The sequence below is a fragment of the Oreochromis aureus genome, linkage group 18 (genome assembly GCF_013358895.1).
Source record: "Oreochromis aureus strain Israel breed Guangdong linkage group 18, ZZ_aureus, whole genome shotgun sequence".
NCBI classification, from domain to species: Eukaryota; Metazoa; Chordata; class Actinopteri; order Cichliformes; family Cichlidae; genus Oreochromis; species Oreochromis aureus.
Genome location: NC_052959.1, coordinates 22,779,273 through 22,804,407, shown reverse-complemented (window position 1 = coordinate 22,804,407; position 25,135 = coordinate 22,779,273). Strand labels below are relative to the sequence as shown.

General features: G+C 40.6%; 2 protein-coding genes and 1 long non-coding RNA gene across 4 annotated transcripts; 2 read left to right on the top strand and 1 right to left on the bottom strand.

The window, feature by feature from the left end:
• Window positions 1–398: 398 nt before the first annotated feature.
• On the top strand, window positions 399–15,258 carry atcayb (ATCAY kinesin light chain interacting caytaxin b). Its single transcript, XM_031731107.2, has 14 exons — window positions 399–989; window positions 1,254–1,431; window positions 4,635–4,741; window positions 5,940–5,989; window positions 6,088–6,315; window positions 7,847–8,005; window positions 8,543–8,645; window positions 10,463–10,594; window positions 10,763–10,849; window positions 11,107–11,205; window positions 13,006–13,041; window positions 13,139–13,186; window positions 13,546–13,592; window positions 14,602–15,258. The coding sequence occupies exons 3-13, from the start codon at window positions 4,665–4,667 to the stop codon at window positions 13,583–13,585; spliced, it is 1,059 nt and encodes a 352-aa protein (XP_031586967.1). The 5' UTR covers window positions 399–989; window positions 1,254–1,431; window positions 4,635–4,664; the 3' UTR covers window positions 13,586–13,592; window positions 14,602–15,258.
• On the bottom strand, window positions 6,185–25,082 carry LOC116313409. Its single transcript, XR_004198946.2, has 6 exons — window positions 24,955–25,082; window positions 24,529–24,716; window positions 10,800–10,904; window positions 10,518–10,573; window positions 7,856–7,983; window positions 6,185–6,302 (listed from the first exon to the last, which is right to left on the bottom strand). It is a non-coding gene; the product is annotated as an uncharacterized LOC116313409 (long non-coding RNA).
• Window positions 17,413–19,986, top strand: LOC116313408 (nicotinamide riboside kinase 2-like). 2 transcript variants are annotated; one of them, XM_031731108.2, is made up of 8 exons: window positions 17,413–17,583; window positions 17,665–17,755; window positions 18,480–18,528; window positions 18,766–18,943; window positions 19,046–19,117; window positions 19,225–19,331; window positions 19,482–19,567; window positions 19,670–19,986. In XM_031731108.2, exons 1-7 carry the CDS (start codon window positions 17,558–17,560, stop codon window positions 19,565–19,567), a joined length of 609 nt encoding a protein of 202 aa, XP_031586968.1. In that variant the 5' UTR covers window positions 17,413–17,557; the 3' UTR covers window positions 19,670–19,986. The 2 variants fall into 2 exon arrangements, with proteins under 2 accessions (XP_031586968.1, XP_039458694.1); XM_039602760.1 differs by lacking the exon at window positions 18,480–18,528.
• Window positions 25,083–25,135: the final 53 nt, after the last annotated feature.

Below are 25,135 nucleotides of genomic sequence, written 5' to 3'. Positions count from 1 at the left end.
GCTAGCCTTAAAAACTGTAATACAGCTCAGCCCAACTCTTATTTTACTCAGAGTTTGACTTGTGGAGCACTCTCACGCCACCTGGTGGCAAAAAGACAAAAATGAAAAAATAAAGAAGAAGAACACGACATAGTTAATTAGCATTAAGACTGCTTTTTTAAAAAATAAAATAAAAATAACTATGAGTTCAAGTAACTAAAAAACTAAACTAAATTGTTACAAAAGCATGCTTTTGTTGAGGAAAATAATCCAAAATATCAACATGTGATATTTTGTCACCTTATTAACTATTAAAAAGGAACTAATAACAACATTAGAAGCCACAAATCTAAAGCTACAGATGATTTTCTGCGAAATAAAGTAGAAACGAAATAGAATCGTCCTTATTCCAGTAAACATCAACAAAATAAGTGATTTCTTACAAAGATAAAACTGCTGCTTAATGCAAAATTTGCATCTGCTAAGCGCTTATTGTATAAATAAGGCATATTTTAGTGCTGTGCAGTGAAATGTTGTTAATATGAAGTGTAAAAACACCTGAATTAAATTTTTCTGCCTGAGCTGAAGAGCTGGAAGTTGTGCTCCTTTTGGGTATTGAGGGCAATGCCGGAGGGATGCCACTCCGTGTGCGGTGACACTGCGGAGAGCTGTGTGCAGCTGTGAGGACCGCAGGGGAGACAGGGAGGAAGGTGAATTAGCGTCAGCGCCAGCAAGCAGGAGCAAAGGAGGGGAATCTCTGTGGAGGAGGGGCTTCATCGAGGGAGGTTATAAGAGATGGTGGGAAAAAAACGAGAGAGAGAGAACGAGAGACTGTGCGCGTGAGGGGTGAAGATGCTGTTGCCAGGGAACAGCGCTGAAATAGAAACATCCATTTTTTCCTGCTCTCCGGAGGAAACAAACTCTGTCAGTGATGGAGAATCCAGAATGGACTGAATGTGAGGGAAACAGGTGATCCTGACTCCGAGTGGCCTGACAGAATCAAAGAGAAGGTAGGCAGTTGTTATTACGTAACCATCATAACACTGTTCCCATACGGCTGACATCATCGCAGCAGGATTAAAGCCTGGGGTGGGGGCATTAGTGTTGGTGGAGGGAGGAGGAGGAGAGTGATCATCATAAAACATGCTAAAGTACACGGTCAGGATTATTGTTATTTTGATCGGAAAGCAGCACAGAGAGGACGCTGGGAAGGTGAGAGCAGGATGGTTTCTGCTGCATGGTGACAGACTCTCCTCTCATTCGCCTCTCTACAGGAGGACACAGTTTCTGCCTCAGCCTCCATTAACAGCAGGGGTAAACAACAAGAATTGTCCAGCAGCCCAGGCCCTCAGCACACACCTGCAGACGTAATCAGCGATGATCCACACTCAGCAGCTTTAAGGAAGGGGGACCATCTGAAAGGGAAGCAGAAAGCCTTTGTAATTACAGTATGTGAGTATCCTGCTTTTAAACCATGGTTTTCTCCGCTTTCCGCTCTCATAAAGAGCTCTTCTTCTGACCAGATTCTACTGATGGGAGGCCCAGAGGGCAAGTCATCAAACGTGACATTCAGTGCTTTGTTTCCTTTTGCAACTGCACGCAATTAATCACTGAGACGGTTTTCATGTGTCTGCTAATTGAGGGCTGGCAGTCGTGACACAATAGCTTCTTTGCACGCATTTAAAGGCCACGCAAACAAAAATTTTCTTTGTCAGCTTCTCAATAAGAGTGATACAGTAAGACCCAAGATTATTCTTTTTATTATCAGTTTGATTGTTCTGAAGTGGAGCGGGCTCAAAAAGAAAAAAGGGAAATGTTTAGATCACAGTGGGATGACAGTCGTGGGAGCCGCTGGTTTTCTGTGAATACAAGCTGATCAAACTGCAACTACACAGTCAGGATGAAGCAGATTTCAGGTGTCACACTCTTCAAACAGATCTTTTTTTTTTTTTTACTTTGTTTCCAGTGTTGTCAGAGATATTAAGAGATGTTAAAAAGATGAGAAGTTTTTAGGCTTTTGACATCATTCTCTTCAGGCTGTACATGACCACCTCTCTGTTGCCTTTCATCTTCAACTGTTCTATTGATGCTTATCTTTGAGTAAATGATTTCATAACAGAGACGAGCGAAAACTACCTCTCCGCTTCACTTGATCCCACCTGTTGTGTATCAAAGAAAGAGTACTTGTCAGAAAAAAGTATGTGGTAACATTTATGCAAGTGTTGTGCCTGTTCCAGGTCTCAGGTTTGCCAAGCGCACCAGCATCAATAGTTCACGAGACAGAGTTTGGGAAATGAGGGCAGGCCTGCCATCTGGACATAAATCCCCACCAAACACGTGCCGCTGCAACATTACTTTGTGTCCATCAATCAGCAGTTCACTGTGCATGCAGCTGAGCCTTAGAAAGAGACGTGCGCACCACAATAAACCACATGCAGTCATCGTGTGAGATCAGAGGCTACTTGAAATGTAATTTAACCAGAAAGGTCTCAGTTAAAATGGCATTTAAGGATTTCCTCATCAAATCTGCACCAAACACTGGAACTTTCTCATCGGGCAATGCAGTGCAAATAGCTCTTTTCTCCATCATTTAGAATCCATTCACATTGCAGCTGTACCGGGAACATGTAGCCAGAGGACCTGCACCTTTTAGCCCACATTTGCTGTTTTTTTATTCCACACATCAGTGCCAACCCAGTGGACAAATGGATCACAGTAAAGTCTGCGTCTGTAGCCTGATGAACTCTGGCTAGGAGAGTGACATAGGGAGACACAAGACTTACACATGATGTTTACTTTGTGCTTGACTAATTCCTGATGGTCAGGCTGCTATAAATAAAACACTGTGAACCTTTACATCAAATACCAAATATAGAGCATGATGCCATGGAGGGAGATATCTGCTTTGATTCTATATAATATGAAAGCTCAGATCACGATCTGCTTTACAGAAGCACGTGCTTGTTGTGCCCTGAGGATCTGTATTGTTTGAGCAATTGGATGTTTTATTTCTGTCGCCTTCCCCAGGGATCATGGGGAAGGAAACCCACTGGGACTTGGTTATGTCAAACTGTTATTTCTGTGATTTAACTGCAGAACACTTAGGGCTAAATTGTTCTTGGGTTCAGATTTTGTTCTTTAAATACAGTCTGCCCGACACAAACAAGACAATGCATCTAGTCTGCTTTCCTGATCGTCCAATTCCAGTCTCTAAATCCTCTGAGTCCATTGCTTCACCCGATATGCTCAACTACTTTAGTGCAACAGCTACATAATGAAGTTGATTTTATTTAACAGAGAGAAGCTGAAACAGAATCAGAGGAGGGTGACATATCCAAATTTTTGTGTCACCTCCAAGGGTCAAGCTCCAGACATGACACATTTCTCATGATGCAACTAGAGACAATACTGTGCATACTGTGACTTTTAATGCATCCTCTGTCAAGATGATCCCACACTGCTCCAGTAATGTTGAGGTCTGGGCTCTGGTAGTGCTCCATTGTGGGATTTGTTCTATCCAAGTGTGTTTTGCAGCATTTACAGTGTGTTTGGGATCAATGTCATGCTGAAAAAAATGATATTGTTTCCAATCTGACATTTTCCAGATGGTCTTGCATGCTGGATCAAAATCTGATGGTTCTTTTCTGCATTTATGTTTGACATAATTCCTAACACCACCGACTGAAATTCAGTCCCAACCATGTTTTACAGATGACTATAAACACTCTTATATTGCTCCCCTGACCTTAAACATTCACCCCTCCATAAGACCTGTTTATGGATGGTTTTCAGTCTAGTTCTTGTGTAATTTGGCCAGCCTTTTCTCCCTGCTTCCCTTTCTTAGGAATAGTTTCGTGCAGCCACCCTTCTACTGAGGTCATTTCTGAGGAGATGTCAATGAGGAGACGAGAGATGCATCAACTTAGAGGCCAGATGCATCTCTCATATTCTGTATCACGTCTTTTCTGTTTTGTTTTGTTTTTTTCATTTTACAAGACCATGACTTTCCGATGCTGTTCATCTGCAGTAGATCGATTTTAAGTCTGATACTTCTTTCCACCTCGACATGATCAGTTTCTTCATTTTTTTTTTTAGCAAACCATGCCAAGATATGCAGAGTTTTCAGCTAAGAGTTTTTGGGGAAACACCTTGTTGGTGCAAAAATGTTATTTTATGTCTGTCACATGGTGTTATCTGTGGTGTTTTTCACAGATTCAACCAAAGAAACGGGAACAAATTATGTGTTTCACGACAGGCTGCTAGTAACAAAGTGCCTAAAGATATAATTTAAAACAGGTTCTTCCCCAGATTTTCTGTTAAGTGGTTACACAACACTGGTTCATCCCTTGAGTTAGGTCTCTTTTTAATGCCTGAATGATTGACAGGTCAGGTTAAGCGTCTAAGCAAACAAAGAAAACTTTTTTATGTTAAATCCTGATCATTAAGCAGCCACGCTCATCTATCTCCACTTTCAGTTTGTAATAAAGACAAGTATAAGAAGCCAGAAAAAGATATCATTCAGGTTGTGCAATTTGGGTGGAGTGTCTACTTTAATAAGGCTGCAACGACTGAATGTTTTTGCAGTGTCTTAAACCATTCGGTGAACTTCCTGGTGAACGGCTCGATGAATTCTTTTGTTTGCTTGCCTGTTACAGCGAGCTGAAGCCCATCCTCGCTGTCAAAGGATGGGTACAGCAGAAGCCACTTTACGCATGGACAGCATGGAAGTTAAGGACGAGTGGCAGGATGAGGACTTCCCCAGGTATGAGACAGAAAAAAACAGTCTGTGTTTGTGCGTGCAGTTTGTCTGATTTGCGCAGAAGCTTTTTCAAAGAGATCAAGCTTCGATGGAAAGTCTGTCACATGTTGTGTGAGTGCACAGAGGGCCGAAAGGAAGCAGGTGTGTACTTTCCATGATGTAGTCATCAGGTGTTATGTGATGAGGCTGTAGCAAGTCAGCGAACAAAATAGCAACCAGCAGATGGAAAAAAAGGAGCAGTCAAATACCTCACAGTGTCCAAGCTATGGGAGACTAGCCACTCGCTCTACTGCTGGCCAAAATCTTTCTTTGACAGCAGGGGAAATATGCTTTTAGAAGCTGATCAGAGAAACTTTCATTATCTTCCAAACACATTCACACACAGTACATGCAGCAAAGTCCTGTGAATGTCTGAAAAATGCTTTTGTGTTTAAATGTTGCCCAGAATCACTAATGTGTGTGTTTAATGCATTTAACAAGGTTAAAAATATCTCAGGATGACTTCACACAAATTATGGTGGTGGAATATTAGGTAAGAGAAGTGGAATATTGTGTTTCATCTGGGGGAATTTCAGACCTGGAGGTCTGCGTTAGAAACAAATGATTTAACACTGAAAATTGTTTTTCTCTTCCCTACTGCTTAATTCGCTCTTGAATACTTGTCGGTGCGGTCCTAACCTTGCTTCTACATAGCTACTGACAATTTAATAACAGCAATTATCCAGCAGCTCCATCAGTCCATACTTGTGGTGTTTCAGGGTGTGTTTGTCTGTGTATGCAAGTCTGTGTTATTGCCTGTCTGCATATGTGTGTGCACTCTAATCTAGCCTGCTCAGCCCCTCACCGAGGTTTCAGCTGTCCTATTATAAAATCAGAGGGGAGTTGGTAATTGCTGGTGTTGCTTTCTCAAACGACAGGGCGAAATATATTTAAATCAGGTCTCACATCGCAGCCTCTCTAAAAACAAAGGCGAAGAGCAAAATGCTGAGAATGACTGTTAGTACTTCATGATTTTTTAGTGGTTTCCATCATCGCTGCTTATTTAGTTTAACAGTTGTGCTTATAACTTACAATTATATAACAGCCAAAACAATCATTACTTGGCAGCAGGAAAACATTAAGCCAGATATAATTCCTATGTATGTACAATTATTTCTAATTTAACTGTTTATTTATGATGCATTCATGTCTTTCCCTGCAGGCCACTGCCAGAGGATGGAGATGCATGTGGCCTCTCTGACAGCAGGACCAGTGAGTGGACTAAATAGACACCATTATATTTTTCATACAGACACATACATGTTTATATTTATAAGGTGTATCCATACTTTCCTAACATTTTGTCTTAGATCCTCCCACCACTCTGAATGTCGGCGAATCCATGACCCAACGTAAGCGTCGCACGCTGGTCGCCCCCGACATGAACCTGTCCCTGGATCAGAGCGAGGGGTCGGTGCTCTCTGATGACTTCCTGGAAACGCCCGACGACCTGGACATCAATGTTGATGACATCGAGACTCCAGATGAGACTGACTCACTGGAGTTCATCAACAACGGCAACGAGCTAGAGTGGGAAGGTACATGCACGTTAAAATTTAGCATCCAAAAATTTCTATAGGGAAATTATTAGCACACATAATGAGGACAAATCGACAAACTGTACATAATCTTTTTGTAATGATATAGTTTTATATGGTTGTTGTAATAAACCAGAACAAATGTAAAACAACAAGCTAAAAACAACACAACACAACTATTAAACACACACAGTATAACAATGAAAACAATGACACACACTCTAAAAACGGGAATGCTGAGTACTGTCACAAAAGACAAAGCATAACCATAAAACATGATATGACATTGTACTGTGTGTTGATTTAAACAAAGGAGAAAAGCTGAAGAGAGTTAAAATTTGCCTTAACACTAATTTAAGGCTGGTGGCTCTAACATTATCAATCCCAACTCCTGTGTTGCTCTGGAGCTCTAGCAGTTTTACAATCTAGTGAGGGGTTACATTTGATCCTTCAGGTCCTAGGTATAAGGGAGGCTTTCGTGTCTGTGCACTGCATGAATGTAAGTACAGTCAGTGGTCAGCTCCGGTCCAGATGTTACAGCTTTTTCTAAGCAGTAGTAGCTTTTCGTTCACCTCTGCAGGGGCTTTGGTTAGGAGCCCTTTGGTGAAGCTTTTAACCTTTGCTGCATCTCCTTCTTCACATCTCTTTTAGTCATTTTTCCTCTGGATTTTCTTGTTCTAAATCGGTGCCTCCAGCTTTGACGGATCGTGCTGGTTTAAAACAAATAGCTGCTGGGTCTGTGTATCCTTTCGGGATGAGTTTTTACCCAGCTGAGCATTTTATTTTTTATTTTTATTTTTTTGTTTATTTAATTTTAGCAAAGCAAGAAGGTCACATCCAAGGGGAGCAGATATTTTTGCTCTCTGGTAACATATTTTTGATCATGTGCTTCAGCCATGCAGTGACGTCAGCGCTTTTTCTATGTTCTGTTTAAAGGCGTTGTCTCTGTCAGTCATGTTGAGTAGTTGTATTGTGTGTTGTTGTTGGTGTAGCCTCTGAGCTGTCTGAACAGGCCAATACCACATATTTAGTATAAAGGTGAGCTGAAGAGTAAGCTTGCATTGTAAATGCAGGTGGAAAAATTCTGGATTTCATGATATTCAGTTTTACAAAGAAGGGAAAATTTGAATTGCATCAGTGCATTGTGTGCAGTAACTTTGGCAATATTGTTGTTTATATTGACAAATATGGACCTTTTTTGCCTATGAGGTGGAGCAGGTCAGCTACTAATTGGAAGGATGGTGGTTTGATCCCAGGCTATTCCAGTCAGCCAAAGTATCCTCAGGCGAGATGCTGAACCCCCAAGTTGTTGTTTGAATGTTGGATAGAAACATTTAGAAGAAGAGAAGGGTGCTTGTATGAATTAGACATGTTGTAAAAAGAGCTTTGAGTACTTTTTATGTTTGTATGCTCAATGTCATCATAAATAATGATTTATGGCTTTAAAAAGCTTCATTTCCCTTTGCCAGCTCTGCTCATGTTGGCTACATGTGTTGTGAGCAGCTGCTTTCTGGTGTCACCTTGTTTTCAGACGACACACCTGTGGCTACCGCTAAGCGTCTCCCAGGTGAGAGCGAAGAGGAGAGAGACTCGTCAGGTCGTCTGTGGCGAACAGTGATCATTGGCGACCAGGAGCAACGGATCGATATGCAGGTCATCAGACCGTACCTGAGGGTGGTCACACATGGAGGTTAGTTAGACTGTTTCCCCAAATGGATTCCTTAGGATGGTTATGCTATTATAAATCTTATCGGCCCACTTCCTGGTATTAAATGTAAAAAGTAGGTGAAATGTAAAAGAGTACAGACACATTCACATGTCTTACCTGCCACGTGACGCTTGTAAGTTTAATGAAAACTATCACTGGTTGCAGGTTAAAAAGATTAAATCCTGACTCGGAATGACTGATGGATTTACATCAGTTCTCAGTGATTTAGGTATGCAAATTGTTTTTGGGCAGCAGAAAGGAAGAATAGATCATCAAAGGGGATTGAAAGCCTTAAAGGAAAAAAAGACAAAGCAAAAACACCCAGCAGTCAATCCAAGTAAACTGTGAGGCTGTTTGTTAATGTATAAACTATAAATGAGCAGTGCATGAATGAATTAATGTAGCAAGAAAGGAAAATCTCTTTTGAAGGTAGTTATTGGTGCTTCATATGTAATCGTAATAATACAGCTGATAATTTGCCATTACGAGTCGAGCAACTGCATCTCTCTCTTCTGTCAGGATATTACGGGGAAGGTCTGAATGCCATCATAGTGTTTGCAGCCTGCTACCTTCCTGACAGCAGCTGTGACGACTACACGTACATCATGGAAAACCTCTTCCTGTAAGATCCTTTCTTCGTTCTCACATGGCAACAAGCTGACTTCATTCTTTTCTCACTTTACAATCCATTAATCGTTTCCAATGTAGGAAGTCTCCTGTCCAATGAGGATGTAAAATAATGAGTCAAATAATTCTTAAAATTAGAGTGGACCTGTTATGGTTTTAAGTTATTTAAATCCATACTGCTGCAATGGGAGAGCTTATATTAAAGTTTGAGATAGTGATCCCTGATTTCAGACTGCTCAAAATAGTCACTTCCAAACGGCTTGTTCTACTCTTGCCGCTGTGTTATGTCAGTAAGAGAGGATATCCTTATATGGTCATCTCAGTCATGCTGCTCTGGCTTTGAGCATGGAAGCCCCACCCCCCTGACGTTAAAGGGAGCTAAAACAGTTTGCTTCTGATGAAGTACAGCTTGTTTAGAAAAAACACAGACGTCACGTTGAGATCTTAAGCCAGTAAAGTGCCTGAAATCTGTGCCATTATTTCTAATAGCCAGCAGGTGGCACTCCTGAGTTCAGGTTCTAGAGAACAGTCCTCTGCTCCTATGACCTCAGTAAAGGTCAGTGCATAAGTACTTCTTTTTTTCCCCCTGTCTTTTCCAGCAGTGTAGGAATCAGAATTTTTATTTGAAGGCCATAAAATGCCAAACAGATTTACTTTCACAAGTGGAGCATTACTAGGCATTATTGGCCTGAGATGTTCTGAGAGAGGTGGAGACCTGACCTGACACATAGACAAAGACAAACAGGACAACACAGACACAAACATGCATTCCCACCCTCATGCACAGGTGTACAAACACTCACACACACTCCCAGGTCCTGGAACCAACAACCCCTAGAAGGGCAATCAGCCCGCAGACCCAGGAGATGGTCTCCTTCACTCTGGGATAGAGACAAGTAGACTTCCCTGGCCTCTGCAGCAGCAGAGGCGGCCACCAGCCTCATATAGCCTAACCCTAACCCAGACCCTGACCAGACAGCCAGCTCTTCCAGCCCTGGATGGGGAACTGAGAACGGGAGTGTGTGTTCTTCACTCCGCCCAAACTACACCCACCCCAACATTCAGGCAACTCCCAGACTACATAAACCAATAGAAACCCAGGTTAAGTCCATCCTCCACCTCCCTGCAGGGTGGTCTCCTCAAAAGTAGAGAGACCCTGCAAAAAGATGCTAAAAACCTCCCTGATAGCTAAAGGAACCCCCCGTTCCACCAATACACCCAAGCCCCCAGGTCCAGCCAAAACCCCCACCCAGATGTAGCACGCCCCCAGAACCCCAAGTCCCCAAGCCTGCCCCAGACCCACCCAGGAGTAACTACCAGACCGGTAACATTTGTTTGCCAGCACAGACTACCCAGCAGCGCCACACACAGACACCAGAAAACACCCCCATCCAAAAGGGGGGTTAAAGCAGGATATGGATCGGGGCAGACCTTGGGCAACATGTTTGGCTTCAAAACATCAAATGGTGATGCCAAAAATGCTCAGCCTTAAACTTCAAAGCAGGGCCTCACTAATCAAAGCGTGACATCCTGCAGGTACAGTTTATGGGATGAACTGAGAAGCTGCTTCAAGGAGCCAACACAAGATAAATAAGAATTATTTGGAAATGCTAATCATGCAAAGCCACAAAAGTCCAACAAGAGTAATAACAAAATGGAGCTGGAAATGAGTTTAATGGATCCCCCTTTAAATGAAAGATAATTTTATCTCCACAAATAAAATATCAGAACTCTTTTTAATCATGAATCGAATGAGGGCGCTTTATGTGCCGTTTTCATGTACAATTGAAGGTTGTTCATGTCTGTTCTCAGGTATGTTGTGAGCAGCCTGGAGCTGCTGGTAGCAGAGGATTACATGATTGTTTACCTGAATGGAGCGACTCCTCGCAGAAAGATGCCTGGCATCAGCTGGCTGAAGAGATGCTACCAGATGATAGACAGAAAGTAAGACGAACAGTGTCAAAATAACTCGGAAAACGATTTGGAAAATTAGAAGATAGTGAAGCTGAAGATGTTCTTGATGCTAGAGATGAAGATAACCAATATACATGGGATTTCATGCAGTTAAAAGTTATAATGGGGATTGTAATGAACTCTTATTGTTTCCTATAGACTGAGGAAGAATCTAAAGTGTCTCATCATCGCTCACCCAACATGGTTCATCCGCACTGTCCTGGCCATCTCAAGACCCTTCATTAGGTATATTTATGACACATCTCTTCTTGTACTGGCTGTAAAAACTCTCTTAATAAATCTAAAAACAAAAGAGAGATAGAGAAAAATAGGTTGGAGCATTTTAAAGTTGTCACATCGCTACACTGAAAACATTAAAAAGAGAAAAGTGTTGCTGTTACATAATCAGAGTACGTATGTTATGCTACGTGGCTGAATGCACATATATTTGGGGGCAGGATTAATTTGTGACAGTAACCCAATGTTGTTTATATTTTTTGAAGTGTGAAGTTCATGGATAAGATCCGCTACGTTCACACCCTGAAGGAACTCGGTCAGATTATCCCCATGGAGCACGTGCAGATTCCTGAATGTGTGCTGCAGTAAGTACTCTCAGCCACCAAGGGTCCCTGTTGAGATGCTGCAAGTGTCTTTCATGGCTGATACTGTGCTTTGCAAGCTTACAGCAATATAGTAAGCTCCATAAGTATTTACTACTGAATGCAAGACCCAACTCCACGTCTGTTATCTCCTTAAATTATATGGAATAAAGAGGGAAGAGTCCATGAAACTGTTGTTAGTCTGTTGTCCAGTCACCTCTGACTCTGATAATTAGGGAATATATAATAGCTTTTATTCCTAAACTATTTTTGCAATACTTTTGTTTAATTCCTTGAATTCAGGTTGTAAGTCTGCACTTTGGTCACATCATTAACGTTTTTTTGTGATATGATGTCCAGAGGCAAAATTACAAAACGTGCATCATTGTCCAAATCCTGACATCTTGAAAGAATTCAAACAGTCCAACAAGACAGTGTTTATGGATAACTAAGACTGATGTACAGTTTTTCACATTTGTTTAAATGTCTGCTTCTCACTGTTTACTTAGATGGATTTGTGCAGATGAAACAGCAGGTGATTAAAATAATATTAATATTTTAAAAAAACACTTTATATATGTAGCAAAGTTACAACGTGCCTCGCGGAAAGAAATTAAAAATATATCAAAAATCCAACATGGGCTTTACAACTCTGAGTAGGCATTTCCTTTTTATTTTTTTTTATATATTATGGCAAACTGTGCAAGAATGCTCAAAACTGAACTATGGCAGCCAATAATGGTCCAGATGGTGAGTATTCACACTGATTTTAAAACAAATTCAAAAGATGATTGAGGCTTTGGAAGAACTGCAGTGCATAGTTATACAGAAGAAACAGAGCCAACATCAGACAAACTTTTCCACTGTCGTGTGCAAAAGAAAGTCTTCATGGGACTCCATGCAGTTCTGTGGAAAACCAAGCAGACCTTTACTGCTTCCATAGAAATTAATACATGCTGCTAATCAAATGTTAACACAACCCCACAATCTTCCCATGCAATGCTCAGAGAAACTGCAAAAAACCCAAGAGTTACATATCAGACTCTTAAGGCTTTGGTTAGCATGTTAAATTTTACTGTTCATGATAACACAAATAGGAAAAGATTAAATAAGTGTTGCTTGTTTGGAAGGATTCCAGGAGAAGGTTTTGGACAGATTAGACCAAATGGCCATAATACACAGCACCACATTTCAATAAAATCAAACACCATAAATCAACTGTCAATCATGGTGGTGGAGGTGTGATGATTTGGGTATTTTGCACCTTGTAGCCATTAAGTCAGCTCTGTATACCAAAATATTCTAGAGTCAAATGTGAAGCCAACTGTCTGACAGCGAAAGGTTGGCCGAAACTGGGTCATGCAGGAGGACAGTGATCCCAAGCACAGCAACAAGTCTCCAACACGATGGCTGGAAAAGAAAAGGATCGAGTCCAGACCTAAACCTGATTGAAATGCTGTGGAAGGGCCATAAGAGAGCTGTACATAAACAAATGCCTTTAAACCTAATAACATGAAGCAACACTATAGAGAAGAGTGAGCTGAAATTCTGCTTCAATTATATAAGAGAATCATAAAGTCATACAGAAAATTATTCGCTTAAGTTATTGCTCCTAAAAGTGCTTCTACAAGTGACTGAATTTTATCGCAGGACTGCAGATTCCTTTAGAAACATTCTCATTAACAAGTCTCTGCATATGAGCTGCATCAACACAGAGCGATGAACTTTTAACTTCAGCACTGGTGAGAAGGATGTTACATAACTCCTCATCATTCTGAATTTCTATCCCCTTTTTTTTTAAAGGTATGATGATGAGAAGATAAGAGCACAAAAGGAAAGGTGAGTCACATGTTTTAAGTGATTTTATATTAAAATTTCTTTTGTTTACACATGCTCATTTAAACATGCATGTTACTACTATGTGCCTCCCCTCCAGACTTGAGCAAGACCAGCAGCAGAGTAATTCAACACTCCCCAAAGAAAGGTGACCCAATTTTGTAGTACATACAGTACTACAGCGCATGCAGCTACAATATGGAAAAGTACTCATATATTGTTGCACTTAAATCCCGTGGCTGCAAGAAGCCTGAAAGCACTTCATTTGTTTCACTGATTTTATATTTCATCTGTTAGAGCAATAAAAATAAAACAACTTCCTCCATTGGCGTGAAGAACATATTATGTAAGAGGTCCACAAGCAAATTGATCAGTGTGTTGCTTCTCTTTAACATGACTGTGAACGCGTGAACTTCTGCAGACATATAGATATGATTAAGCAACACAGCCTAACATGGTTTAGACGACCAGGCAACATATTTATATTTATTTATCTGTTATTTCCAGGCCGAAGTCAATGATAGCAGAGGTTGGCCGTGACATCTGACATTAAGGTAAGGGACTCATCCATCTGAGTGCCCCTACATCAACTCTTCAGGTTGGTTTGTAATGTCAGCCCACAGTAATTAATCTTCAACATACATGGAAATGTTCTTTTCTGCACATATCTGCTTACGTGTGCTAAAGAGACACGATACAGTAAATCACTTGCTGGATGATGGCCCATCTTGGGCCCAAAGGGTCAGCTTTCTGTTCAGGGGCAGTGGGATCCAAATGTTACTATGACACAGACGCTAAGATTTCCAATTCCTTGAAACAGTGCAGTCTCTGTGCAGTGCAAAAGACAACAATCATCCGCTTTATGCTGAGTTTGATGAGGTGTTGATCTAAAAATGCAAAAATTGTGCTACAGTTTCCTCCCAGGTTTCCAATTCTTCTCTGAGAGTGCTGGACGCTGAACAGGAACATGTCATACACTGCTGACTGACTGCTGTCACTCAACCCGTCCAACTCATTTTCATCTTTGCCAAGTCATGTTTAACTTCTTTAAATTCCCACTGTGCGTGGATCCAAGAAACGTTACTCAATCCTCAAACATCACCCCATGTTACATAAAGCACAGCTGCTCGTCTCTTCAGGCCTGCCTGCGTGCAACCAATCAATTCTATTTTTATTGGGCAAATTGATCTGCCCCACCGAGCCTGTCATAAACTGGGTGAAATGCCCGCCACAGCCAGCCGGGATGGGTTAGGGCGGGTGAAGTGGATTATTTTAGAACCTGTCCCCGGCTGCTGACTGTTCCTATAGGCCCTCATATATCAAACGAGATGCCAGCCAGTGGACTGGCTGACATCTCGGGAATGGACACGGGGACTGTCCCCTAACTAAATGCCAGCACAGGAAGCAGGGGGAAAAAATGAATGGTCAAACCTGATATGTGTCAAGTAGTTTAGATTTACTGCCGCTCACTGACACATTGCCAATTTTAACAACTGCATTACATCAAACTTTGTCACTGACGGGATTAAAGTGAGACTTAAACTTTCTGTATTTACCTTGCAGAGCTTTAAACTGAAGAGCCCGTGGAGGAATCGTGAAAACGGAAGCCCGCAAGCTTCTCAGCTGGGATTAAATCCCCTAAATGGATCTATTAGCCGGAGGACAATCATTCCTCAATATTCCTCTTATTTCAAGTGACATGCTTGCTTCTAATAACTTAAGGTTCAGTTACACCAAAGCATTGCAGCTTAGTTAAATCAAAAGCTGTCCTGCATGTCAAATTGACCTTTACCTACAGCATGACTTTGCCTATGCGTGAATGAAAAGACTTGCCGGGAGCATTTTGTACATATTTGTAATATATTTTTGAGAAAAAAGTGTTTGCACACAGACGGCGTTGGTATTGTTTGGTTTAATGGCTATTTGCTGAAAAAAAGAAGTGCAATGATATCGCTCCTCCTAGATGTTTCTGATGCAAAAAGTGTGTTTTCAAGTTTTCCGGAGTTGAATATGCAGGTGGCATGCTCGTTTATATCCTTCCTGTCTTTGTTACATTTGTTAAGTTTCGAAAAGTAATTTTGCAAGATGGGAAGAAACATTGTTACAAATGAAAAGAATTCTATTTAATAAGAGAGTTAAATGAATTGCTTAGTGTTATTTATGAAAACGTGCCATTTACTGTTTGTAAAAAATAAAAAAAAAACTATAATAAATGAGTGATCTAAAGCAAGTTTTGTCATGATTATTTGTCCCCCACATTCAGCCTTGACTCCTAAAACAGAAGAGATCAGAAGGACAGACTCACTTATGTACGTTGCAGCTTATATTTTCATCCTTTTATTGCGGCTGCGTGTTTTCACCTTCGGTCCAGAATGTTTTTGGCAGTTGAGTTATTAACGGGGATAATCGTCAGTGGATGTTCGGTGGATGTCACCTGACCGTCCTGTGCTGCTTTTTATGGAGGTCTTAATGCCCTTGGAGTGACCCGTTTTTGTTTATGTGCACAATACATAACCAGTTAGAAACTGAACTTTGCCCTGCATTTTTTTTTTTTACTTTAATAATGTTTATATTCTATTGTTTAAATCCAATCATTCAATCACAAATTATGATGTTATATTTAATTATTGATTCTTAATTGTTATTTAGTTTTATAAGAATAATCCAACCTTTTGAAATATGGATTTCATTCCATAAGACTGGAATAAAGAGACGCCTGACACACAAAGGCATGGAGCCAAAACACATTTAGATTTTGTATTAATACTTGAAGCACCAGGAAACAGCCTGCCTCTGTCCAAAGTTCACCACCATCTCTAAAGCTGACCGAATAACACTGCTGTATGCAAATAAATCTATACTTGGAAAGAGTGTTTGACCACTGGCTTTGGGATGAAATGATTTTCCAGATTCATGTTGTCCAGAAGGAGTTATGCAACATCCTCTGAAACCACAAAATAGCATTTTTTTTTATTTATTTGTGCATCTTGAAACTAAACAGGCATTGCAGATCTGGTTATTTACTAATGTTGTGCAAGTGCAAGTTTTGCTGAGAACCAGACTAGCTGCTTGTCTCTGCTTTCAGTCCTCATGCTGAGTTAAACAAAAATATTTATTACAGATGTACAGACATCCAGACAAGAATCTGCCTTTTTGTCTTCCAGTGTATAAGCCCTGGTAACGAGCATATGGACATATATTTAAAAAGCCAAATTTAGACTGAGAGCAAAGGTAAGTCTGTCTTTTGATTCCAGGATGGAAAACGTATGTGCACCACATGCTTCCCCATGCTAGACCAGATGTTTGATCCCCTATATGGAACAGATTTGTACTCTCCAGGTTCTTACGCGGACGTAACATTTTCTGTTTACTAACGTCAAACTACTACACAACATCAGGCCTGTCAGTAACTTAGTGTGAGGCATCACTTTTCCACTGAGACTTTCCTGGCAAAAAGAGCATGTGCTCCTGTATCTCCAGGTCAGAGTTCAACTCCTTCCTACACCTACAAAGAAAAGCGCAGTAGTAACATAGATTGCTCAAATACTGTGCAAACAAAATGAACGCAAGTTTATTCCGCACACATCCGGGAATGTGTGGCAATCTGAGTTGATAAGCAGTGGGGGCTTGACTTCAAAGAAATAGCCGTGGTTTATCACACCTGTAGCTCGAGACACTGTGGTCACATGGCTGGCTGCCATTTACTCCAACTAGTTGCATCAGAAATATTCGTGACGCAGCAGTCAGACACAGCCGCCTAAATATAGTGCTCCTGGTTTTCATTTACCCAGAGCTGTCTATGCATGGAAAATTCCCCCTTAAAATCACAGGTTCTGCACTATGCTGTGATGCAGATTGTCTGGAATATATATATATATATATGCACAAAATATTACACTTTTAATGATTTTTACAGTCTACTCCCTCGCTACATAGTTTCTTCCTTTATGAGAAATGTCCTCTGCATCTAAATCACAGCCTACTTTTAAATGCCAAAGCTTTTCAGTTTTTGCAAAAATGCATCTCAAATTTTAGAACAAAACAAACAGCTTTCTGTTTGAGGCACTACATACGACCGTGGCTCACACCTTGGTCTCATATTATTTTCTTTATCTTTTTAAGAAGTGTATTGGGCGTGGGATTATTCGTGCATTAGATTGGCTGGTGTTCACTGACTCCTCCGAGCAGGTGCAAATTCTGGGCTTTGCTTTCACGAAGCTGTGAGGCTCCCGAGTCCTGCCCCATCATTGGTGCTGCGGATTGTGAAGTGGCACCTTATTGGCTATGAGACAAAGCAGGCTGATTGGTTTGGGAGGCTGTGACACTGAAGCCAAATCCTTTAAATGCACAGCAAAGACTTTGTCTATCAATGAAGTAGTAAAAGGAGGGGACATTTGTGGAGGAGGAGAAGGGAAAGGTTTTCAGTAGAAGCCTTTGAGAGACTGTTTGCTTTGGCTGGGTTCCCTGCTTTTATTTACTGAATTCCAGAGGTGACCAATACAGAAAGAAATAAGAAAAAATGAAGTTCATCATTGGCATAGGAGGGTAAGTCTTCTTTTATATATATATAACTGTTTATTTATGGAAATTGAGAGAAAAAAAAAATCTAAGTGGCACCCATTTCAGAGTGACCAACGGTGGGAAGACCACTCTGACAAATAGACTACTAAAGACATTACCCAACTGTTGTGTGGTGCATCAGGATGACTTTTTCAAGGTAAGATGCATGAAAGTATTTTATTGTTTTCTCCTTTGAAGTAAACTTGAAAGCTAAAGTAATAATTTAATGGCATTAAAGTTAAGTTATTGCAAGGCATTTTTATTTTTCATATGTCATTCGCTACTTTAAAATTTGTCCTTGAAGACATTTTGTGCTCAGAAATAAACCATCAGTCTGACCTGCAGATGTCCTGTCATGGCAGTAGCCTAGTAATGCATTTGGCTGATTGTCTCCTGGACAGCTAATGAAAGGGCTGAGCGTCCCCACTTAAAGTCAGACTTAAACCTCACTTCGAGTAAAAGAAGCCAGAAGGTCTCATATCTACCACACCCATCTTTACATGATTCACTCACAGTCAGTAAAGGATGACTGACGTCGAAAGCCTTTTTCTTAAACTTTCCCCTCAAATGTTTTTAAGCCTTTTGAAGACAAATCAGAATCTCTATTTCGCAGACTCAAGATATTCCATCTCAAAGCATGTTTCACCATCAAGATGAGGCGACAACAAGCGCTAGTACCCTTCAGAATAGTTTTAAGATTTGATGAAAAAAATTGTCAGATTCTAAGCCTAACGTTGGGAAACGAATTCAGCCGCATCGAAAGCCGTCACCGTGTGTTCACTTTTGGTGGAGACGAGTCCTTGACTTGTCCTGTCCAGGTGTGATCAGTTCCGACTGGTTACTAGGTTGCAGCAATGTTTTATTGGTGACTGTTATTTCAGAAACCCGATCAAATAGAAGTCGGGGAGGACGGCTTTAGACAGTGGGATGGTAAGAATGGATTTCGCGTAGGAAAACCATGCAGTAATGTACTCTTTCTTTCCTGCACATTTCTTTAGTTTGGTAACCAATCAATCCTAAACTTTGTGATATTCAATCAAATATTCTGTGGATGCTAGAGACATTCACTAACCGTGGCTAATGTGTGTTAAAGCACATTGGTGAGGAGTGTTGGTTTCCTGTGTGGTAAAACATGCTCTTCTCTTTTCTCTACTTGTTCTGTATCAGTGATCACCGCTCTGGACATGGAGGCTATGATCAACACTGTCAAAGGCTGGCAGGAGAACCCCGTCAAGTTTGCCCGCTCACACGGTGTGAGCCTGTCACCTGAAGCTGAGGAAGCCGGCTCTGAGGAGAAGGGGATCCACATTCTCATCGTGGAGGGGTTCCTCATCTACAACTACAAGTGGGCTTCCCAGCACCTTGCTCATTTTTTCTAAACTGTGAAACCTACAAACCTCCTGACCTCTAAAGCTTTTGAGTAATCTGACCTCTGCTTTCTCCGCAGGCCTCTTATTGATGTCTATGACAAATGTTTCTACATTTCCATTCCTTATGAGGAGTGCAAACGGAGGAGAAGGTAACAAGTTCCTGCAGTGACTTTACCAGAATCCCCTTAAGAGCTGGACACCAAAGTACAGCCTTTAATAACACAACAACCCCACACTGATCTCTTTTTCTCTGCAGTACAAGGACATACACCGTCCCTGACCCAGCCGGCCTGTTCGATGGCCACGTCTGGCCCATGTACTTGAAACACAGGAAAGAGATGGAGGACAACTGCAACAGCATAGGTTTGTAAAGCAAGTGCTTTGCCTCTTGAAATCTAAATGAGCCTCTGCATGCCCGCATTCATCCATCAGCCTATCCACAGATCCAAAAAACCTATTTAACCACCAACCAGTGAGCAGAAATGCTCTCATACTCCTTTCATTTCTGTACAGAGTACCTTGATGGGATGACTTCAAAGGAAGAGATTTACAACAAAGTGTATGAAACCATTAACAACTCCCTTCTAAACAGCTTATAGGTAAATAAAAACAATCAAATCTTGGACATTTTCACTGACAGATCAGTAAAAATCATTTGATTCGGTGTGACTAACTTTGCTTTTCTCTCTCTCTCTTTACAGCAGGACGGGTCTAACAGCAGACTTGTGTATAAACTTGTAAATATAGAAATCTGAGTAAATGTATGACATCAGTTCTGTAGCTCTAAGCCTGATTTGTAAATAGATAATCATGTAAGATATGAAGAACTAATGGCAGAAGTGCTGCGTTTTGTATAATCCTCTGTAACTGTTGTTTTTCTAAAAAAGATAAGCCACCTCTGGACCGCCCAGTGTTTAAACACCAGTAACTTTGGTCTTGCTGTATTAAAAAAAATAAAAACAAAGTCTCACTGTTTGGAAGGATTTTTGTCTCCTGATTTAAAACCCCACTGAAACCACTTCATGTTTCCTGTTTTTCTTCCTTCTCTATCTCATGAAACTGTTTGTTTCATGAGATACACACATCCACGTAGTTCCTCTTTAGAGACACAAACCTAACATTTGTACGACTGACCGAAGGTGACCGATAACATCTGGCTGCACTTGAATGAGCCTTCTTATCAACTAGATAAGATTTAGTGCTCCACAATAGTAGGAGTGGCTGATTCCCCTTTGAAAGACAGGAATGGAAATATTTCAGGGAAAAGTTATTTATTAGACCTGCCTCCTTTTTATCTCAAAACTTCTGATACAGCAATATATTAAATGTACTTGGAGCATTCGTGCATTTGAGAACAGGATGAACAAACATATATAATATAATAAACTCAGTCATACTCATTAAAGGTCTTTTACTTTTAATCATCTATTTTTGTAACTGAGCTGAATGATTTGTCCCACACACGTTGCTCATTTTTCATATTGTGTATAATTTTGATGATTAATATAGAAAATAATGGCCCTAGCTGACCTTAAATTAGCACAGAGAAATCCTTCAGACATTCTCAGGTTTATTCTGAGAGTCATTCTGATCCTCATTCAGAGAAACCTGCACGCCATCTTCTTCTATTGCTTATAACAACAAATGCTGCCTTAGTCTTGAAGAGAAGAAGTGGCAGCTTCAACCAATGAGCACTTAACAGGACACAGTATCTCCCTCTAAGGCTCTTGTGAAATTAACAGCGTGATATTTCTGTAAGCTCTGATGGGGAAATGATTTTCTCGCTTACATCTACTCTTAGAGGTCACAGCCCTCCACAGAGTAAACTGTGTTCCTCAGGAGCTCGTGCTAAAGCTTTAGCACTGGGAGGTAGGCTGGTTGAAAACTTAATTATGCTTCCCAGAGGTGCTCGACACCCCATCCAGTAACATTACACAACCTCTCTATCACCTATTCTGTAACACTTCTACAGAAATAAAGGAGCAAATCTTTCATTTTTGGCATCAGCTTCAACGAGCAGCAGTGTGAACCATGTCTGCGCTTCTTCAAAGTCCTTTAGAGTCACCCACATAGCACAACCCTGGGCCTCAGCCAACAGAAACAAGGGGAGACATTGAGCAGTGCATTTTCACTTTTATTGATATTTTAATATCAAGCACCAAAATGAATTATATGGTTACAATAAGGGGTTTTAATTCCTGACTCCAGCTGATGACACAGAATCACTTTTAAACCATTAAACAGACAATTTCTGCTGTAAGGAGCCAGTGACAACCATACCAATACTCAGTTCAGTAGCTCAGTGTTGGATAAACGTTTTGGTCATAAAAGTTTACTCATACTGTACATTACTGTGAGAAAAGTCCGGCCAGCTCTGTCCCTGGACTTGGCATAGCCACAGCGGGTGTGTCGAGGGGAGTTCAGGGTCTTGTGATTCGTTTCATGGAGTCTTCACATGCCAGCGGTTGGCCTGCAGCAGGGGGTAGCTGCTCTGTTAGTTTATATTTAGGCTAAGTGCCTGAGGTGTCAGGGGAATAGATTTAGCATGCCTACAGAAATCACTTATTGCCACACACCCACTCGAGGCTCCGCAGCCCGGTCTGACTCAGGGACTATCTGCCCTCATGCCTCCACCCAGTAAGGTGAGAACCTCGATACGTGGCATGTGCTCCCACGTCACCCCAACGCCATGGAAACCCCCAAATAAAGAGCCGGGGTGTCCATATTAGGGTGGAGAGGCAGTGACACAGGAGATGACTGGCTGTCACAAGCTCAGCAGAGCCTCTGTATGAGAGAACGAGGACCCCTGAGGTATGTGAACAGTTGTGGTTTCACCAGTGAATGAATGACAGGAAAATTTATGGTGGCTCACTGAGACAAACATATATGAACAACTGAATCAGTTCTGGTATATCATGTGACTTATACATGTAATAATAAGCTGGGATTAAAACATTTCAAATATTTTCAAATAACTTTTAAGCTGCTTTAAATTAATAAACCCACCTCCCTACTTACGTATGGATCCCACAAGGTTGAATTGTAGGTGATAAACAAACAAATTTTTGTATGTTACTATAAAATATAAAATGTTTACTTGGAGATCTTCAACTGATTTGTGATTTTTGTAATAACTGATAAGATGAAGAACTGCAGACACAACAAGTATTAAAGGGTAATGTTAAAAATCTCCATGAAAAGATGATAAATTAATAAAGATTTAGGCTTTTTGTGCTGAAAGTGCATGTTAGCTCAATCTGTATGACTTCTTCTGCCAGTCAAACACATGACTGACCATAATAGAGTCATATGTGTATTTTGGTCTTAGGCCAAAATACACACATGACTCTATTATGGTCCTGTCCTCCAGCAGTATGTGAGTTATTGACAGCAACTATTAGAAACTCGACCCACCTGATACCAACAAATGATCCTGGCAGCAGAAGATAATTAACTCAAGTGAGGAGGAAAAACGGTTGTGTAAAAGAAGGTTTCGCAGGACTTTATGCAGATGTGTGAAAAACTAAGCATATCCCATGATTCAGTCGCTCGTAGAACCAACTTTAACAGCAATAACTTGAAGTAGTGACTTTCTGTTTGTCTGAATTTTGGTTCACTGTTCTTTGCTTCAGTTCATTGAGGTTTGCAGGTATTTGTTTATGCACAGGTCCCATCACAGCATGTCAGCCAGGTTGAGGTCTGGATTTTAACCAGGCCATTGTAACACCTTAATTCTTCTCTTTTTCATCCATCCTGTTGTAGAGTTTATGCTGTGCTTGGGAGTTTCAGTCAATCTTTAGCTATGAGACAGACACCTGCACATTGACTCTAGAATACTTTGGTATACAGAAGAGTTCATGGTCGACTCAATTACTGCAAGATGCCCCGGTCATCTGACTGCAATACAAGCTGAAATCATCAACCCCTGCTCTGCTTGGTTTTTGCCAAACATGGTGCTTTGCATTTTGATCAAGCATCTCCACTGTTGTCTCATCTGTCCAAAGGACATCGTCCCAGAATTCTTGTGGTTTGTTCAGATGCAACTTTGAAATCTAAACTGTTGTGCCATATTCATTTTAGAGAGAAGACGCTTTCACCTAGAAGATCTTCCAACAGTTGTTCAGTCTTTTTCTAATGTTTCCGTTGTGAACTTTAACATTTGACATGCTAACTGAAGCCTGTAGAGTCTGAGTTCTTGTTATTGGGGTTTTTTTGCTTGTAATGAATTTGTTGGGATGTCCACTCCTGAGAAAAGATGTCCACTGCCAAACCTCTGCTTTCATGGAGGTGCTCAGAGTTCCTGATGAATATTAATCAAGTGCATTTGATTAGCAGCACCTGGCTGCTACTTAATTCAGAAGTAAGGGTGTACTTAGTTTTTTTTGACACGACTGCACTGAGTCCTGTAAAAACATTTTTTTTCACATGATTGTACACTCCATGAATTAATGACTGACGGTTGCTATTAGAAACCGCACAATTAGTGCAAATTTATCCTCCCAGCAGAGGAGTATTCCACCTACTCAGCAGCAGACACATTGTTTAGTTAACATAAACAGGCGCAAAATTCAATAGTTTAGTCTTTAATACTTAACATGTACCACACATGGGTGATTTAATGCAGTTTTGGATTTTCATTGACTTGCTGATTGTTAATTATTTGAAACAATACATCACATGGGCAATTTTTATTTTCACAAGTAAACACAAGATTTATTTATTAAAATATTTTTTAAAAATGTTATTTGATCATCAAACATAAAAATTTATAACAGCGCTCAGCTGTCACTTTTACAGTGTGGTGTTGGAAACTTTTCTTAAAATTACAGAAGTTTCAGCACCTAAAGTTAAAAAAAAACATGCTTATCATATAGATTAGTCCATAATAAATCAATATATAATATATATGTTTTAGATATATCACATGTATATTATTTATTGGCTGTAATGTTGCAGCTTGTTTTTGATTTTATAGAGTTTTGTTTAATTTATAATAACATATCACACTGAATATTTTAACAAATGATCCAAATGTGGAAAATTACTCACATCTAAAGTTTTAAATGAAACAAAGTTGAGTAAAACTGTAAAAATGGAACCACTCAGTAAAGTGAAACGACTCTGACAAGCTTAACCTTGAAAACACAAAGTTTTTGGCCCGGGGTCACATTAAGGCAGTTTTTAATAGGTTACATATAAAAAGTTGACCAGACTAATTCGTCACGTGTGAATGAATGAATGAAAACGTGACGATGGACGCAGCAGCATGTGTCTCACTGATGAAATGTGAGGAGCGCTGACGGGCTGATTTATGCCAAAGGTTAATCAAAGATAAGCAAGAAGCGTTTCACAAGAAAGCTGATGCTCTGCCGCCCCGACAACCTATAATTAATCTTCCACTAGACATTCAAGCATTTTATTTCAGGTTACACTAAAAAAGGAACTTGTTTTATTTAAAGATCTTTGCTTTAACAGGCATTAAACATCCACATGAGCGCAGAACCCAAAACAGTTTACTAACAAATGTCATTTTTCAAGCATTTTTTTTTCAGTATCTCACCTGTATTGTCTCCCCATGATCTGTGGTAAACCCTCTGGATCTATCATTTTATTCCTCAGAGTGGCAGTGTGAGGCCTCAGGGGAAAACAACAGGTATATTCCGTGTAGGGGAAGTTTCTTGTGGTAAAACCATTTTAAGACCATCATCTTCCTTAACAAGAAGCAAAGCTGTGAGCAGCCCTGGATACCTAGATTCACGGGATAAGATATATTCAGTGTAAAAGAATTAGTCACCCGGGGAAGGATCTGCTGCTGCTGCTGCTGCTGCTGTAGGTGTACCATGAAAACAACCAGAAACTGTTTATTTTTATTTCCAAGCACTCCCAATTCACAGTCACAGATTAGTTTTTGTGGCAGCATTTGTCGTGATTTGTTTACTTTCAGTTCAGACACACAAGAAAGACTTAATTCAACATTAATACTTACTGGCTACATTTTGTGGGTTACTTGTCCTGCTCGGGAAGTCTTGTGCCAAACCAGTGCCGAGGATCTGTGGCTCTTATAAATCTAGATGCAGGGGTGGAGGGGCGGTGCCAGACTTTGGAAGAGAGGAAGGTTTCTTCAGCTAAGAATAGAAAAGCATGAAGGCTCACCATCTCGATGCCCT

What these genes read in the sequence shown, in the direction of transcription:
- atcayb (XM_031731107.2), top strand. Translation starts at nt 4,665, where the DNA reads ATGGGTACAGCAGAAGCCACTTTACGCATGGACAGCATGGAAGTTAAG. An exon ending in CCTCTCTGACAGCAGGACCA is followed by an intron (nt 5,990 to 6,087) that starts GTGAGTGGACTA and finishes ATTTTGTCTTAG; the next exon opens with ATCCTCCCACCACTCTGAAT. An exon ending in TCAACACTCCCCAAAGAAAG is followed by an intron (nt 13,187 to 13,545) that starts GTGACCCAATTT and finishes TGTTATTTCCAG; the next exon opens with GCCGAAGTCAATGATAGCAG.
- LOC116313408 (XM_031731108.2), top strand. Translation starts at nt 17,558, where the DNA reads ATGAAGTTCATCATTGGCATAGGAGG. An exon ending in ATCAGGATGACTTTTTCAAG is followed by an intron (nt 17,756 to 18,479) that starts GTAAGATGCATG and finishes CTGTTATTTCAG; the next exon opens with AAACCCGATCAAATAGAAGT. An exon ending in TTCCTCATCTACAACTACAA is followed by an intron (nt 18,944 to 19,045) that starts GTGGGCTTCCCA and finishes CTTTCTCCGCAG; the next exon opens with GCCTCTTATTGATGTCTATG.